We start from the raw sequence: 14,172 nt of genomic DNA on the forward strand, positions 1-14,172 counted from the left end.
AATAGCTTGAATATTTCTTCCAAGCATTCAGTGAAAAGCATTGGAAAGATTGTGTCTCCTTGTCTGACTCCTTTCTTTATAGGTATCTTCCTACTTTTCTTGTGTAGAATTAAGGTGGCTGTGGAATCTCCGTAGATATTTTTCCAAGGTATTTACGTAAGTAGTCTGTACTCCTTGATTATGCAGTGCCTCTATGACTGCTGGTATCTCCACTGAATCCAATGCTTTTTCATAATCTATGAAAGCCATCTAAAGAGGCTTATTGTACTCTGCAGATTTCTTGATAACCTGATTAATGACATAGATGTGATCCATTGTAGAATATCCCTAGGTTGGCTAAAGTCCAGTGTTGCCCTTATCCTATTGCAAATTATCTTGGTGAGTATTTTATATAATACTGGGAGTAAGCTAATGGGCCTATAATTTTTCAATTCTTTAATGCCTCCCTTTTTGGGGATTATTATAATGTTTGCATTCTTCTAGTTTTCTGGGACCCTTGCAGTCTATAGACACTTTGTATAGAAAGCCGCCAGTTTTCCAGGCATTATGTCTCCACCATCATTGATTAAATCGACTTTTATTCCGTCTTCTCCGGCCGCTCTTCCGGCTTTCATGTCTTGCAAGGCCCTTACTGACCTCATCACTAGTTATAGGAGGAGTTTCTGTATGGTTATTTGAAGTAGTAACTTAGCGCGAATAAAAACACGGAAGAAAGAAAGATGGCCAAGCGCTTGTCCTTGTCCGTCTTTCTTGTTTTTTTGTTTCCGTGTTTTTATTTGTGTTAAGTTACTTCAAATATAGACGATCAACTAGCCCAACGGTCAACTCTTCTAGAATTCTGTATCCTCTTCATTACTGCTTCGAATGGAGGTATCCTGACTTCTCTGGGTACTGTACAGGTCAGTATAGAATTCTTCCGCTGCTGTGACTATACTTTCAAGATTGCCGATGATATTACCCTGCTTGTCTTTCAGTGCATACATCTTGGTTTGTCCTATGCCAAGTTTCCTTCTGACTGATTTCAGGCTGCGTCCATTTTTTATGGCTTCTTCAGTCTCGTTCACGTTATAATTTCGAATATCACTTATTTTCGCCTTGTTTATCAGTTTTGACAGTTCCGCGAATTCTATCTATCTCTTGAGTTGGGAATTTTCATTCTGTCATTTTTTTATTGGGTCCTTTGTTACTTGGGAGAGGTTGCCTACTGGTTGCCTTGGTACCTTGCCTCCCATTTCAATTGCTGCCTCTGAAGCCAGCCTAGTTACGGTTTCATTCATTACCTTTATGTCATCTTCATGTCTCTGTTCTAAGGGTGCATATTTGCTTGCGAGTACCAGCCTGAATTTTTCTGCTTTTACCCTTGCTGCCTCTAGGTTGACCTGTGTAGGCTGGTGCCAGTTTTTACTGCCTCTAGGTTGACTTGTGTAGCCAAGTTGACCTAGTGTAGTAATAGTTGTCGATAAGTCTGTAGCCTCAACAAGTTTGTACAACAACAGTCTGACAAGTTTGACACTGCCTCAAGTCCTTTGAGGCAGTGTCAGTTCAGGTAGTTTTCTTGAACAAGTTGATCACTGCATGCTCCCTATATGTACCCTCAAATTATCTTGGAGAAAGCAATTTTTATACTCTAATTGATCAACTTCTGGACCCCTACATACTCTCACGGGATTTTAATGCCCACAACACGATGTAGGAAGACTCTCGATGCGATGCGAGAGGTCGTTTCATTGAATTTTTTTGTAAACTCTGGTGTGTGCCTTTTCAATAAGGAGACGACCTATTATAATCATCATAGTTCATATTCATCAATAGACCTGTACATTGTCTCTGATGAAATTTTCCCTGACTTGCAATGAAAAGTAAACAAAAATCTTTCTGCAAGTGACCATTTCCCTATAATGTTCAATTTAATACATCAACATGAATGCCCTCCTCGTGCCCCTCAGTGGGAACTAGCCTCCGCTGAATGGGATAATTTTAAAGAATTGAATTGCTTATCACGACATCTTATTACCGATTTTAGTATAGACAACGCAGTAGTGTATTTTACCATTTTGTCATTGATGTAGCAAGCAAATTCATTCCACAATTGAGCGGTAGCTCATTCAAAAGACAAGTGCACCACATTTCAGCCTTAGTTTATTCTACCTATTTTTTAATGCAACGAAATTCGCTTTTAACTGACCATGCTACAATGGAATATCGACTACAGCGGACGAAATCAGCGGAAATTTTCGTCAAAATTAAGTGTATAAAACGGACTTTTGCCATGTCGACACCAGCTGGCAACTGACTTGTGAGGGTCAGCCGATGATCGTGGTTCAATATCCTGCACGCGAGGAAGGGAGGAAAGTGGGACGGAAGTGCGCTGTCTTTCGCGCACTCTGGTGGCTGCTGTTAATGGCGCGGCCGCACGTGCACCGCCTGTTGAAAGCGATCTACAATGTGGACAAAGGGCACGCCCTTGTAGGCGCCGTGTCTTGAAAGCGATCTGAACAAAGTGCGCGCCTGTGCGGGCCTCATCTTCAAAGCGATCAGTGATGTGGACAAAGTGTGCTCAGTGCCGGTAGCTTCGTATGCGCTGTGCTTTCAACGTTAAGCTTGCGTTGAAGCGAGAAAGAGCACGAAGGTCAATCCATTTGCTGCTGCTGCCGCGCTTATCTTGCTTAATTTGCTATCGCAATCGATGCTGTGCCTTTCGGGCAAAACTGCGACTTTTTTTTTGTTTGCTTTGGACGTTCGTGACTCGCTCTTTGCAGTAAAGTTGTTGCACATCGCGAAGAAAGTTTTGGAAGTGAGGCGTTTCGGATATTATAGACTTTGGATAAAATGAACTATTTTTGTCGGATTAGTATCAAGGTCCGTTGTAACGAGAGTCAGCTGTAATAAAAATTTGTGTTGCCTTGAGTGTAGCTAGTCAGGCACAAGTAGGCATCCTTTGTTGGCAGGTGGCAGAGGAGGCCCCCCTGGACTCTGGTTTGCGTGATCAGCTGACATGTATCTTTGAGGCCTTCCTGCGATCACGGGGTGGGTCGGCCAGCCTGGATGCTCTGTATGGACACCTGACGTCACGCTTCAGCCGCGACACCTACTCACGCATGATGCAGAGTCCCCAGGATCTGTCAGCATTCCTGCGCATGAATACCCACCGTTTCCAGGCAAGCTATAAACATTTTGTTTGTCTTTTCATTGTCATAGTCATCGTTATTATTGTTTATTTTATCTTAAAGGCCCCTACATAAGGGGAGTTTGATATTGCATGCTGGCACTGCTGAAGAAACCGAAACTTCCAATACAACATATTACTTCCTAAAAAATTCAGTTGGTTAGTAAATGTTGTAGTTAGTAAATGTTAGTGGTTAGTAAATATTGTATTAGAGCACAAAAGACTTTAAAATGGGTTCTTGTAACATAGAAACAGTGTAAAATTATAAGGAAACAAACGTAAGACATTGTAATAGACATCTGCTATACGCTTTGAAGCATACATGGCATAATTCAGTAAATGTGTTCTGAATTAGTTCTCTCATACTTCAAGTCAAGGATAAATGTTTACAAGTTTTGAGAAGTTTAGTATCTATAGTAGTACCTCATTGATACGATCCCATTTTGTACGATTGGCCAGCACTAACGTTCACGATCAAGAATAAAAATTTACCTAATAAAGTTAGGTTTTTTACCATTTAATACATTCCCTAAATACGCAATATTTCGCCATGAATGTTGAGTGCATTGCCAAACTGTCATCAATTGATACGTTTTCAGGCTGTTAGATCCCATGTGAACAAGAAAAGGTGCGAGGCACACATGATCGAGAGCAATAGGCGTACACCACAAAAGCTTTCCTTCAATGCTCCCCAACCGGGTCAGGCAGTACTAAGATTACTGCAAAGCAGCACCACTCGCAGGAGCAAATAAAAAAGTCACCAACACGTTCGCTTGCATCCCTGTGTTGTGTATCGGTGTATGAGCTGCAGGATTGTGTCACCCGTGCATTTGTTCGCACAAGCCTGCCGTTCAGAGCCACTACCCAGGTAGCACAAAAGAGATACGTAACATTTTCGCAGCGTTTATTCAAGACGATAAAAACGGGTTAAAGAAGACACGAATGAGAGAACTTCGGTGGGAAAACGTCATATATCTCTGCTAATGTCCGGCTTAATTACTTTCTTGAGACGATCTAGAACAGGTCTGCAAGACGATTCGAAAAGCTGGTCTAGAAATTGCATTGGGAAAGACACAAGTAATCCCTTTGCCAAAACTATTCGTAACCAACTTCTAAACGTTTTTAGGACGTTATCAAAAAGCTGGTCTAGAAGGGGTCTTGAAAGGTTTACGATCATCTGAAGCTAATTTTCGCGGGTGACGGGTGCGATCAGACATCGTTGTTCAAAACACGCGTTTAGTTTCGCCTCACGCGACTGGCCTATGCCGCGCAGACGTCGTCAGCCGCACCCGTTGGCACAGCCTAGGCCAATCACGTGAGGTGAAACTGATCGGGCGTTTCGAACAACGATCTCCAATCGCGCCCCAGATGAGTAGAAGCATCGGTGTTGACTAAGAGCCATGGCGCAGTGCCAAGCACTGTTCCCCATATGGCCGGCGCATCCTCTACCAAGTCGCACGAAAATGAGCCTGTTAGGAATAATAAATCCTTAATACTGCCTTTAGTAAGCTACGATGCTTACAACCACAATGGGAATGACATCCTGCAAAGAACAAATGGCCACGTCTTGGCAAGTGGCCAGACCAAGCCCTTCATGCCAAGAGTGCATGAAATGAGAACATTGGGACAAAGCAAAAACACTTTATTAGAATGTAATGCTTATGCAAGGCTCGAACAAACTGTGTGAGAAATGCAAATGGAAGTAAAAGTACGTCAACAATGACAAAAGTCGCAGAAAGGATTTGTAATGAACTCGAAAGTGAAATTTACTAGCCCATAAACAAAATTCCAAGTACACATACAAAAATGAACAGAAAAACCTGGAGTGTACTAAAGTGCCTAATTTATCATAGTAAAGTGCACGTGCTATTAGATGGACTAGAGTTATGCAGAAGTGACATCGGAGCGAATGGAAGAAGTAGACTGAAAAATGCAAGAGTATGAATCGGATGGTAACTGCCTCCAAGCAATGTTACCAATCAGCTAGAAGCTTGAAAAGAGCACAAAAAGAAATACCACCGCATACCATCATAAAACAATCCTGTGACAGAAATAAAAAAATGGGAACAATGCAAAATTGGAAATATTGCCTTTAGGATATATCAAAGAAGGTAATGGCAAAAAAATAACCATACAACAAAAAAAAAGCAATAAAGTGAAATGAGTAGAAAATACATAAACGGGGGATTCAGTGTAACAAGTGAACACTACTGTAGTACAGCGAACGATGAGACAGTAATGCTGCATCTTGCCACTCCAGAACGTGAGAAATGAATATGCAAGCCTCATATTAGAATCTCACATAAACATGGAAATAAACTGGAATGCACTGGAAGCTGCATTTTTGTAACAAAGGAAGCAATGGTCATAATAAATAGTAAGTGTTTTATCTAAAAAGCCCTTTACAAGAGGCAAAGTTGTACCTCTCTGGCAAAAACAAAGTTGCAACGAATAATTTGCAAACCAGCAAATACATTAATTAGCACACTGACATGTCACACTTTGCGCACATCTCCAGTCTCCTAAAGTAAAAAAAGCACTCTGAATGAGAAAAACGTTTAACACATGTACCCAAGAGCAAATTCTTTGCCAGTTCACTCACACTTTCACATCCAAAAACATTTGCCACAAAGTCCAGGCACAGTTCCACTGATGTTTACCAATTCACCCCCACTTTCACGTCCAAAAATATTTGGCACACAGTCCAGGCAGAGCTTCATACAGCTTGAGATAAACAGCTTGAGAGCACCCTACTGATTATTGTGCAGTCCCGCTGCTGGAAATAGAACTGCCGCACATGCTGGTAGTGGTTTCAATGTAGACACACTTGCTGCCCTGGACAGGTATGCTCAGATATCTGCACTGGTGCTCCACTTTGTCGAAGTAGACACATTGATGCACTACGCTGGTAATTGAAATGTTTTGAATGCACAAGTATTGGCTTCACCAGAAAGACTTGCCCACATACTACCACTGGCATATATATGCACTCGCTCTTCACTCAGTAGCATTGAACTTAAAGTGTTCCCTATGTGGGAGCCATGTATAAAACCGGTGTCACACGACCACTCTTGATCGCGATCAAGCACGATCCGGATCGAAATTATCGATGCGACTGGCTCACACTCGTAGCTTGTGCAGAGGAGCCAATCACGACCAAGAAATTCGATTTGTAACGGACTGGATAGCGGCTAAAAGAGCCCCGTGTGAAACCAGTATCAAATAATGCACAGACGTACACTAGGAAAATGTGTTGCACAAGGACAAAGAACTGCGACATGCCCTGTTGTACGAAGCGCGCGAACAGAACACATGTATATATATATAAAAAAAAACTGCGAGAGCACTTCGCAAACTTCATGCGAACACATGGCACCCGCACGAACTTAGCAGGCCGCCATAAAGCGCGAAAGGCGCACAGCGTGCATTCCGACACATGTCCCAAACTGCAAACAATCGTACTACCTAAAGCATACAAGTTATTTTATACCAAGGGCATACTTGACTCACGTATGCAGTATCCACAAGCGAGTTATGCAGCGTACATGCTGTATCCATTCGCCAAATAGTAAAATTGATAACAAGCACAAAGCTACAAGGGACTCAATACATTACTACCATTTGAGGCGTCAAATAAAATCGAATTTGGCCATTTCATATATTGGACACAATATATAGACACATGTGGTACCCGGTAATACCATGAAATACCCATCACGTGGGTAAAGGGGGCGAAAACACAATCGAGAACCTGAAGCACAAACGATAAAAGCACGGTATGGTGCACACAAAATTCTGTCAGTGCGCTGTAGCGCCAGGGAAGAAAATAGGGCGAGCACTTGACCTCACCTTTTGGGATACCGCACTAGTACTGAATCATTAAAAAGAAAGCCTGTTTGAACCAGTTCCTTTGTCTGCAACACTCTTACTAAACGGGAGACTAAAATACCTTGATGACGGCTCTATTGCGGAGATCGGCAAGGTGCGCACAGACAGAAATTTTGCCGCCTTTCTTCGCATTCTGCAAAATGCTTTCTTGTTAGGATCACGCATAGTGGCCAATCCCGACGCTAGGGACACGCAGGCACGATTTCGTCCCTCTAACTTTCGTCCTTATGCTGCCCTTAACGCCTTAATTACAGCGTCAGTGAAAAGGCGCCTCACATAACATGACAATGAACTTGAAGAGCTGATTAGTGCCCTCCACTCCGCGCCCTCCAATTGAAAACACTACTGATCTCCAAATTAAACTACACAAACAGATCGCACAACCCAAACTAATCACAGAATGTCGTTTTCTTGACAGCAAAGCACTGCAACACTTACATGACAAAGGGCAGTGGCAGCACATTCAGAACAGTCGCAAACAGACCATAGTGCCATGCGAGTGCGATAACGCAACTATGCCCGGCTTCACGAATAACGTGGCCGCCTTGGTCACTTAACAATTGAAAACACTACTGATTTCCAAATTAAAACCACACAAACATATCGCACAACCCAAACTGATCACAGATTATCGTTTTCTTGACAGCAAAACACTGCAACACTTACATAGAAAAGGGCAGCGGCAGCACATTCAGAACATCCGCAAACACACCACAGCGCAATGCGAGTGTGGTGACGCGACGGTGCCATGACGACGCGACTATGCCCGGCTCGCCCGGCTGCCTGGCATCACGAATCACGTGGTCACCTTGGTCGCATGATTTGACGGCGGTATCGCCACCTTGCGCAAGGTTGGATCGCATTGATGGGTTGTTGAATATTGTAGAAGCCGCTAAAGAGGCTGACACACCATGGCGTGGCGGTGGCGCCTTGAGTCGTTTTCAAAACGTATTCACCCCTCGTTTTTAAGCTGCCTGGCTTCCAACGTTATCAAAACGTATTCACCCCTCGTTATTAAGCTATCTTGTTTGGAACGTCTTTGATGCGTCGATTTTGGTCAAAAATCCATTTCAGACGTTGAATCCCTTAATACGACGTTTTCAAGACTTTGTGTGCTACCTGGGTACAGCCTTGAAAACTCAAAGGGCCGACATCCGCCCATGAGATTCTACATATTTCCAGGCAGTTAGCACAAAAAGAAGAGACAAGTGTACACCACTGCCACTGTTCACAGAGTCAAGTGAGTCGCACTTGTTTGCATTTGCATGCCAAATGTTTATCCGTCTCACACAGTCAGTTGAGGGGGCTCCCCTGTGTAACTAAGGTCATTCAGGGTGTCTACCAATCGGGAAAATCAGGAATTCTCAGAGATTTTGAGTAGTCTGGAAAAAGTCAGGGAAAACTCGGGGAATTCGGGCCTCTATCAGGGAAAATTAGCTGCAATTTTATTGAAAGGGTCGAAAGTCGCGGTAATGCTGGCTCGAGCAACAGACAGGAATCCTAATGAATCGTCTTTGACGCCCTGTCGTCGGCTGGAGGAGTTGCCAGTGTGCAGTCAACGACCGACTTTCCGGATTCCCGATAATTTGGATGGCTTCGCGGCACCGCTACGTACCCCATAGAGTCAACGTATCAGAACCTGTGAAATTTCAGACGCAAGAACTCTTCGCCGTCCGATTTTCCGCTCGTTTTGCCGTGACCGCAGGTCTGAAACGGCAATAATCAAAGGCACCACCGCTGCCGTTTTGATTACTTCGCCACCTCGAACCGGCACTCTCGCACGCAGATCCGCTGGCAGCCGTTGCCACCACTGCGGCAACGCTAGGCCTAGCTGCTTCGACGTTCGCTATGAAGCTTCTTGTCGTTGGGTGCCGAGTTTTTTATTGAAAGAATTAGCTGCTGTCAACAATGGCATGGATTCCGCCTTTGTGGTCCTCGCGATTTGCTTAGAAACTTGGAAAACATGGTGCGTTGCATAATGCCAGTTCTCGAAAGTCAGCTTCGCCTCTGTACAGAAATGTTACTTGGTGAAGCATACGCAAAAGTATTGCAGTAAAGCATAACATGCGTGGGAAGGGGCTATTGCCACGAAACACAGTATGTATTCCTTAATTATACACACGTGCACTCGGTATTTCCTGTCGCAGTACGAGCACCGATATGCCTAATATGTGTACTGACAAGCCTTCAGAGTGTTTTCGAACGTGCCTGTGGCGATTTGAGCCCCTACAGGCAGTAAATGACATGCATTTATATTTTTCCAACTGGCCGATCTTTCGGACGTTTTCGCGGCCCCTAGGGAGTTCGAAATATCGGTAGTGGACTGTGCAACTGACCAAGATGCCTCAAATGGTCTTGGGGCGAACGAGTGGCGGAAGGAGGACAAGAACAGAAATGATCTACACATTGAGGAATAAAAGGGAAAGGAAGCTTGCTGCCGCCGTTTTGAAGGAGCTTGAGCTCAAAAAACGAAGTTTTGGCTTATGTTGAGATGCAGGTGTCCCTCATCCAAACCAAAATAAACTCTTTAAAGCAGTGAAACACAACACCCAGGCATCATGCACAGGCTGAGAGTATGTCAAGACAGTTGAGGTTGACTTATGAGCTATTGAGAGAGAATCTCAATTGTGACAGAGTTCGGGCCTCATACCACTGAGCTTGCTATCAGTTGATAGAAATAGCTCATATTCGAAAATATTTGCTTTTATGTGCATCTCCTTTCTATTCGTATTTGAGAATGTCCGACTCCATTTGCAATTTTTTTTCGAAGACACTTCATTTGCTGTGCATTTTACTAACCTCTGCCTTCTATTCTCTTTTTGAATAACATAAACACTACTCCTTAGTATTCAAATTGGATTAAGTCGCTTTTTTATTTTTTTCATGCGCTTACTAGTGAGTGACAGGATCAGGCGACATGGTTTCTGCCTGTCTTGACATAAAACATAGTTCTGCATCACTCAGGGAAATTTGCAAAGGCACTCAGGGAAAACCTGGAAACCTCAGGGAACTTGGAAATATTAACTTGGTAGACACCCTGGTCATTACTAAAGGGGGCATTGGGGCTCACAGCTTCAGCAAGGCGTCACTGCTGGGCGCCGGCAGCAGCGGCAGCTTCTTGCAGGTGCGCCAAGTAGTGTGATGTAATGCGATATCACTGCATGTTAAAAACAAAGTGGGAAATTATTTTTCAAAGAATAAAGAAGCGTGAAGGAACATGATTGGAAAGCCTACTCATAAGTACCAAGAAAGACACTTTTACTGTCTTGTTGCAGGACACAATAACACCATTCCTGATGTCCCGAAACCAATGACAAATTTATACCTATGTCACAGACGCTTTGGATCGCTATTGAGTGCAATCCGGTTGAGGTGCTCTCACATGGACACTTACTACTACGATTTCGCGTTATCCAGATCCACGTGATCACGATCTGTGGGGTTCTCCTCCCGTGCTCTTGGGGCAAAGGAACGACAACACAGTAGTGCAAACAATCACCAGGGCATTTATTGCACCTTTCATAGATCAGTGCCTGCTAGCCCAGTTGCTATCCACAAAACATGCCGGTGGGCGCGCGACAAATCTAGAAGTCCGACTCGCCGCGACCGGATAACGAGTGAATAGGTTCGCCGCATGCTGGATCCCAACGCCTGGTCGTTCGCGCGTACGGTCACGCGAACAGTGGCGCGTTCGAAGGCAGGCCACGCGAGCTGGTCTCGCAGAAGCATGGGTCGGCGCGCGCGGGACGTCCACGCTGTTCGCCGATCCGCTGGGAAAAAAAGGAAGCGCCTTGTCTTTCGGCGCCCAAGTCACCCCGCCTGTCGGCGGCCTTAGCAGCACAACACTCGTGCCATCTCTCGTACTGCGCCTCAACCACTCCGACCGCCGCAGGCGCCAGGCCAGGCGAGCCGTGCGGGAAAACAACATCTCAGAGGACGCGTGAGAGTCGCGCATCCCCACATCCCCCCAACCTTAAATCACTACATATTCCGGCGAGACATGTGACACGGTCTAACATCAACCCGTGCTTCGCGAACAAGATATTACATGCAACAGTGGCCGCGCTGAGGAAATGTCCACACGCTGTCCATAGCATGCGAGCCGACATTGTCCTTGGGCACACCGCTGGCGTCCGGCAGTGGCAGCGGCAGCTTTGCAGACTCGACGGCACGATTCCAGGCCAGGACTCCGGAAACGGCGTTGCAGTAGTCGGAACGAGCAAGCGTCGCCCGCGCCGACGCGCCCTGCTGACGAGAGCCGCAGTAGCTGTCGGTGACCGCCGGCTCTTTTCTCCGCTGCCGAGGGTTGCAAGCTGGATACAGGCGGCCGCCGAAGTCGCCGCGCCAAACTCGCCACAGCATCACCATTGCCCGGTGGCTCGGTCGTAGTCTGGGGCAGCAGCACAGATGATGTGCAGGTGACGGCAGACCAGGGGTGACTCCAATCACGCTGCGTACACTCAACACACTCGGCAAACACTAAAGTAGTGCAAGGGAGAGGAATTCTGCACGCGCATCGCCCACGTGGTACGATGTTCATCTCGGCTAGCAAAAGATCGGGCAGCTACTCAGATGCTAAATTCATGTGAACGAAGCTCGCTTCTTTGAGTCCAATGAGTAATTTCAATTCGTGCGAGGCTAAATAGAATGAGGGAAGCAAATTGCAACACCTCAACGCCACGGTCCACCAGGTTGTGTCCCTCCATGTGCGACAGGCAGCTTCGTAAAGCCTTAGGCCTAAAGCATCGCTACCCTGACGACAACCGGCATCCAAAAACAACACCCAAAATGAACGCAAAACAGGCGGCCACGAGGAGACGTCAGCTCTGTGAGGTGGTCCTATTCTGCTCGGTGCACACGGCATCCTAGTTGATGGCGCCCACCGTCCCAGACGGTGTCGGAGCACCCGGTGCCAGGCCACAATACCAGTCAGCCCGTAGTGGCACCCGTGGCCCGTAGCCACCTGGCTCCCAGAGCCGCGACTTCATCCGAGTCAAAGAGATTGAAGAAGCTATTTACATAAGAAATTCGGAACATCACGAGGCTTCCGTACTCACTCACTTCAGGCTTGCCACTGCTCCGCGGGCGCTAAGCCTCGCTCTCCCAGGATGCAGACCATGTAGCTCTCGTACCGATGAATGTCATTAAAAAAAAAGCACTTGCGAAAAGGCTTAGCATGTTGACATGTTCAAACAGTTGAGCCACCGTCGCCTCACTCAAGAAAGCACGCCACCAACGCTAGCGATCAAAATCCACGCTAGCCCCACGCTTCGGTTCAAACAAAGGTCTCGAACGAAGCAAAACATTTAGATCTATCGTCCGATGCCCCAAGAGGTCCACGTTGGGCAGCCAGATGTGGGTTCTCACATCCGTGCTCTTGGGACAAAGGAACGACAACACAGTAGTGAAAACAATCACCAGGGCATTTATTGCACCTTTCATAGATCAGTGCCTGCTAGCCCAGTTGCTATCCACAAAACATGCCGGTGGGCGTGCGACAAATCTAGAAGTCCGACTCGCCGCGACCGGATAACGAGCGAATATGTTCGCCCCATGCTGGATCCCAACGCCTGGTCGTTCGCGCGTATGGTCACGCGAACAGTGGCGCTTTCGAAGGCAGGCCATGCGGGGCGGTCTCGCAGAAGCATGGGTCGGCGCACGCGCGGGACGTCCACGCTGTTCTCCGCCGGGAAAAAAAGGAAGCGCCTTGTCTTTCGGCGCCCAAGTCACCCCGCCTGTCGGCGGCATTAGCAGCACAGCACTCGCGCCATCTCTCATACTGCGCCTCAAACACTCCGACTGCCGCGGGCGCCAGGCCATGCGAGCCGTGCGGGAAAACAACATCTCAGGGGACGCTTGAGAGTCGCGCATCCCCACAGATCGTAGGCTGTCCTCTGCACCATTATGCTGAGTGAAGTCAACCAATTCAATCTGGATTGTTAGACCATGCAGGAGCGATCATTCTTGATTGTGATAGAAAAATATGATCCAGATTGAGCTTGATCGTGCTATAAAATGCCGGTGTCGCACTGGTCTTAAAGATCGACCGAAAGCCAGAGCTATTAAAACCGCTGCTGCTGTTTTCCTCTCGCAACACAACTCGCTGAGTCAAAATGCTGCCCAGTACAGTTTCGCATACTTTTGAGAAATAAGATACCTAATCCATACGCCAATGCTAATGCACTCAACTGCTTGCAGCCTACTACAGAAAGGTTACCAATCAGGATGCATGTCCAAACAGCCTGCGCACTCTGTCAAACAAACATGAGAGAGCACAGTGTGCATTGCACAGGCATATTGGCCAGCGCTTAATATGTCACTCAAAGCACATAGAAGTAGAGCTGCAGGGATATTCTTGTTACGGCAAAACAGTCATGGCGGAGCTACAAGGCGAAGCAACAGCGCTGCCATGAATAATTGAAAGTATCCAGGAAAACTGCAAGCTTTGACATCCCAGCTTACTTTATTCTGGGGATGGTGGTTATTCATGCGTGTCTGTGTTCCTTTTCATGCCATTTACCTGGGACTCTGTAGAAATTGACAGGCAGCTGCAGGCCCCGAATGTTTGTCACTGAGGCAGTTCACCAAGCAACAGTGCTGGCCTCCTTGGTTACTTGGTTGTTGCGTGACCACTCCAGCCATTGCGAAACAAGAGCAACATGACAGATGCACATTGGCAAACAGTTATCACGGGCACCTGGCTGCACTGATGTGCTAATGATGATCTCTACTAGGGAAAGGAGTGGTGTGGGCGTCTGGCAGCTTTATACTCCTCTCGTGTCATGGCTAGTTGCATTCACTGCTATTGCCACCAACTCTACTGTGATAAGCATCTTCACCTATCTGTTTCACCATGCATGTGGCATGGTGCCGTTGGAACCACATTGCATGCTCTTAATAGGCGATAGCTCAAATGTGAGGCCATTTCCTGTTGCAGGTGGCGCATCATGTTTCACTTTGGCAGCCTCATATTCTGGCGTCGCCACCAGCCTGATTTTTTTTTCAATTTCCCGTTGCTGTCTTAAAACACTGTGCAATAGGAAAACGACACAGCGTGTCTCGGGCTGCTCGAGCCTCACCAGCTCAACACGTGTTGGTCTCTAGTGCTGCAACAATTC

At 46.4% G+C, this 14,172-nt stretch overlaps 1 protein-coding gene across 2 annotated transcripts in view; it reads left to right on the forward strand.

The window, feature by feature from the left end:
- The window catches only part of egl (Egl_like_exo domain-containing protein), a 325,918-nt gene that overhangs the window by 98,591 nt on the left and 213,155 nt on the right, over positions 1 to 14,172 (forward strand). For both annotated transcript variants that reach the window (XM_070541355.1, XM_070541356.1), the window contains exon 3: positions 2,949 to 3,158. In XM_070541355.1, the coding sequence (XP_070397456.1) occupies positions 2,949 to 3,158 (210 nt within the window). The remainder of the gene's footprint in view (positions 1 to 2,948; positions 3,159 to 14,172) is intronic.

Source organism: Dermacentor albipictus, chromosome 6 (assembly GCF_038994185.2).
Source record: "Dermacentor albipictus isolate Rhodes 1998 colony chromosome 6, USDA_Dalb.pri_finalv2, whole genome shotgun sequence".
In the NCBI taxonomy this organism is placed as follows: domain Eukaryota; kingdom Metazoa; phylum Arthropoda; class Arachnida; order Ixodida; family Ixodidae; genus Dermacentor; species Dermacentor albipictus.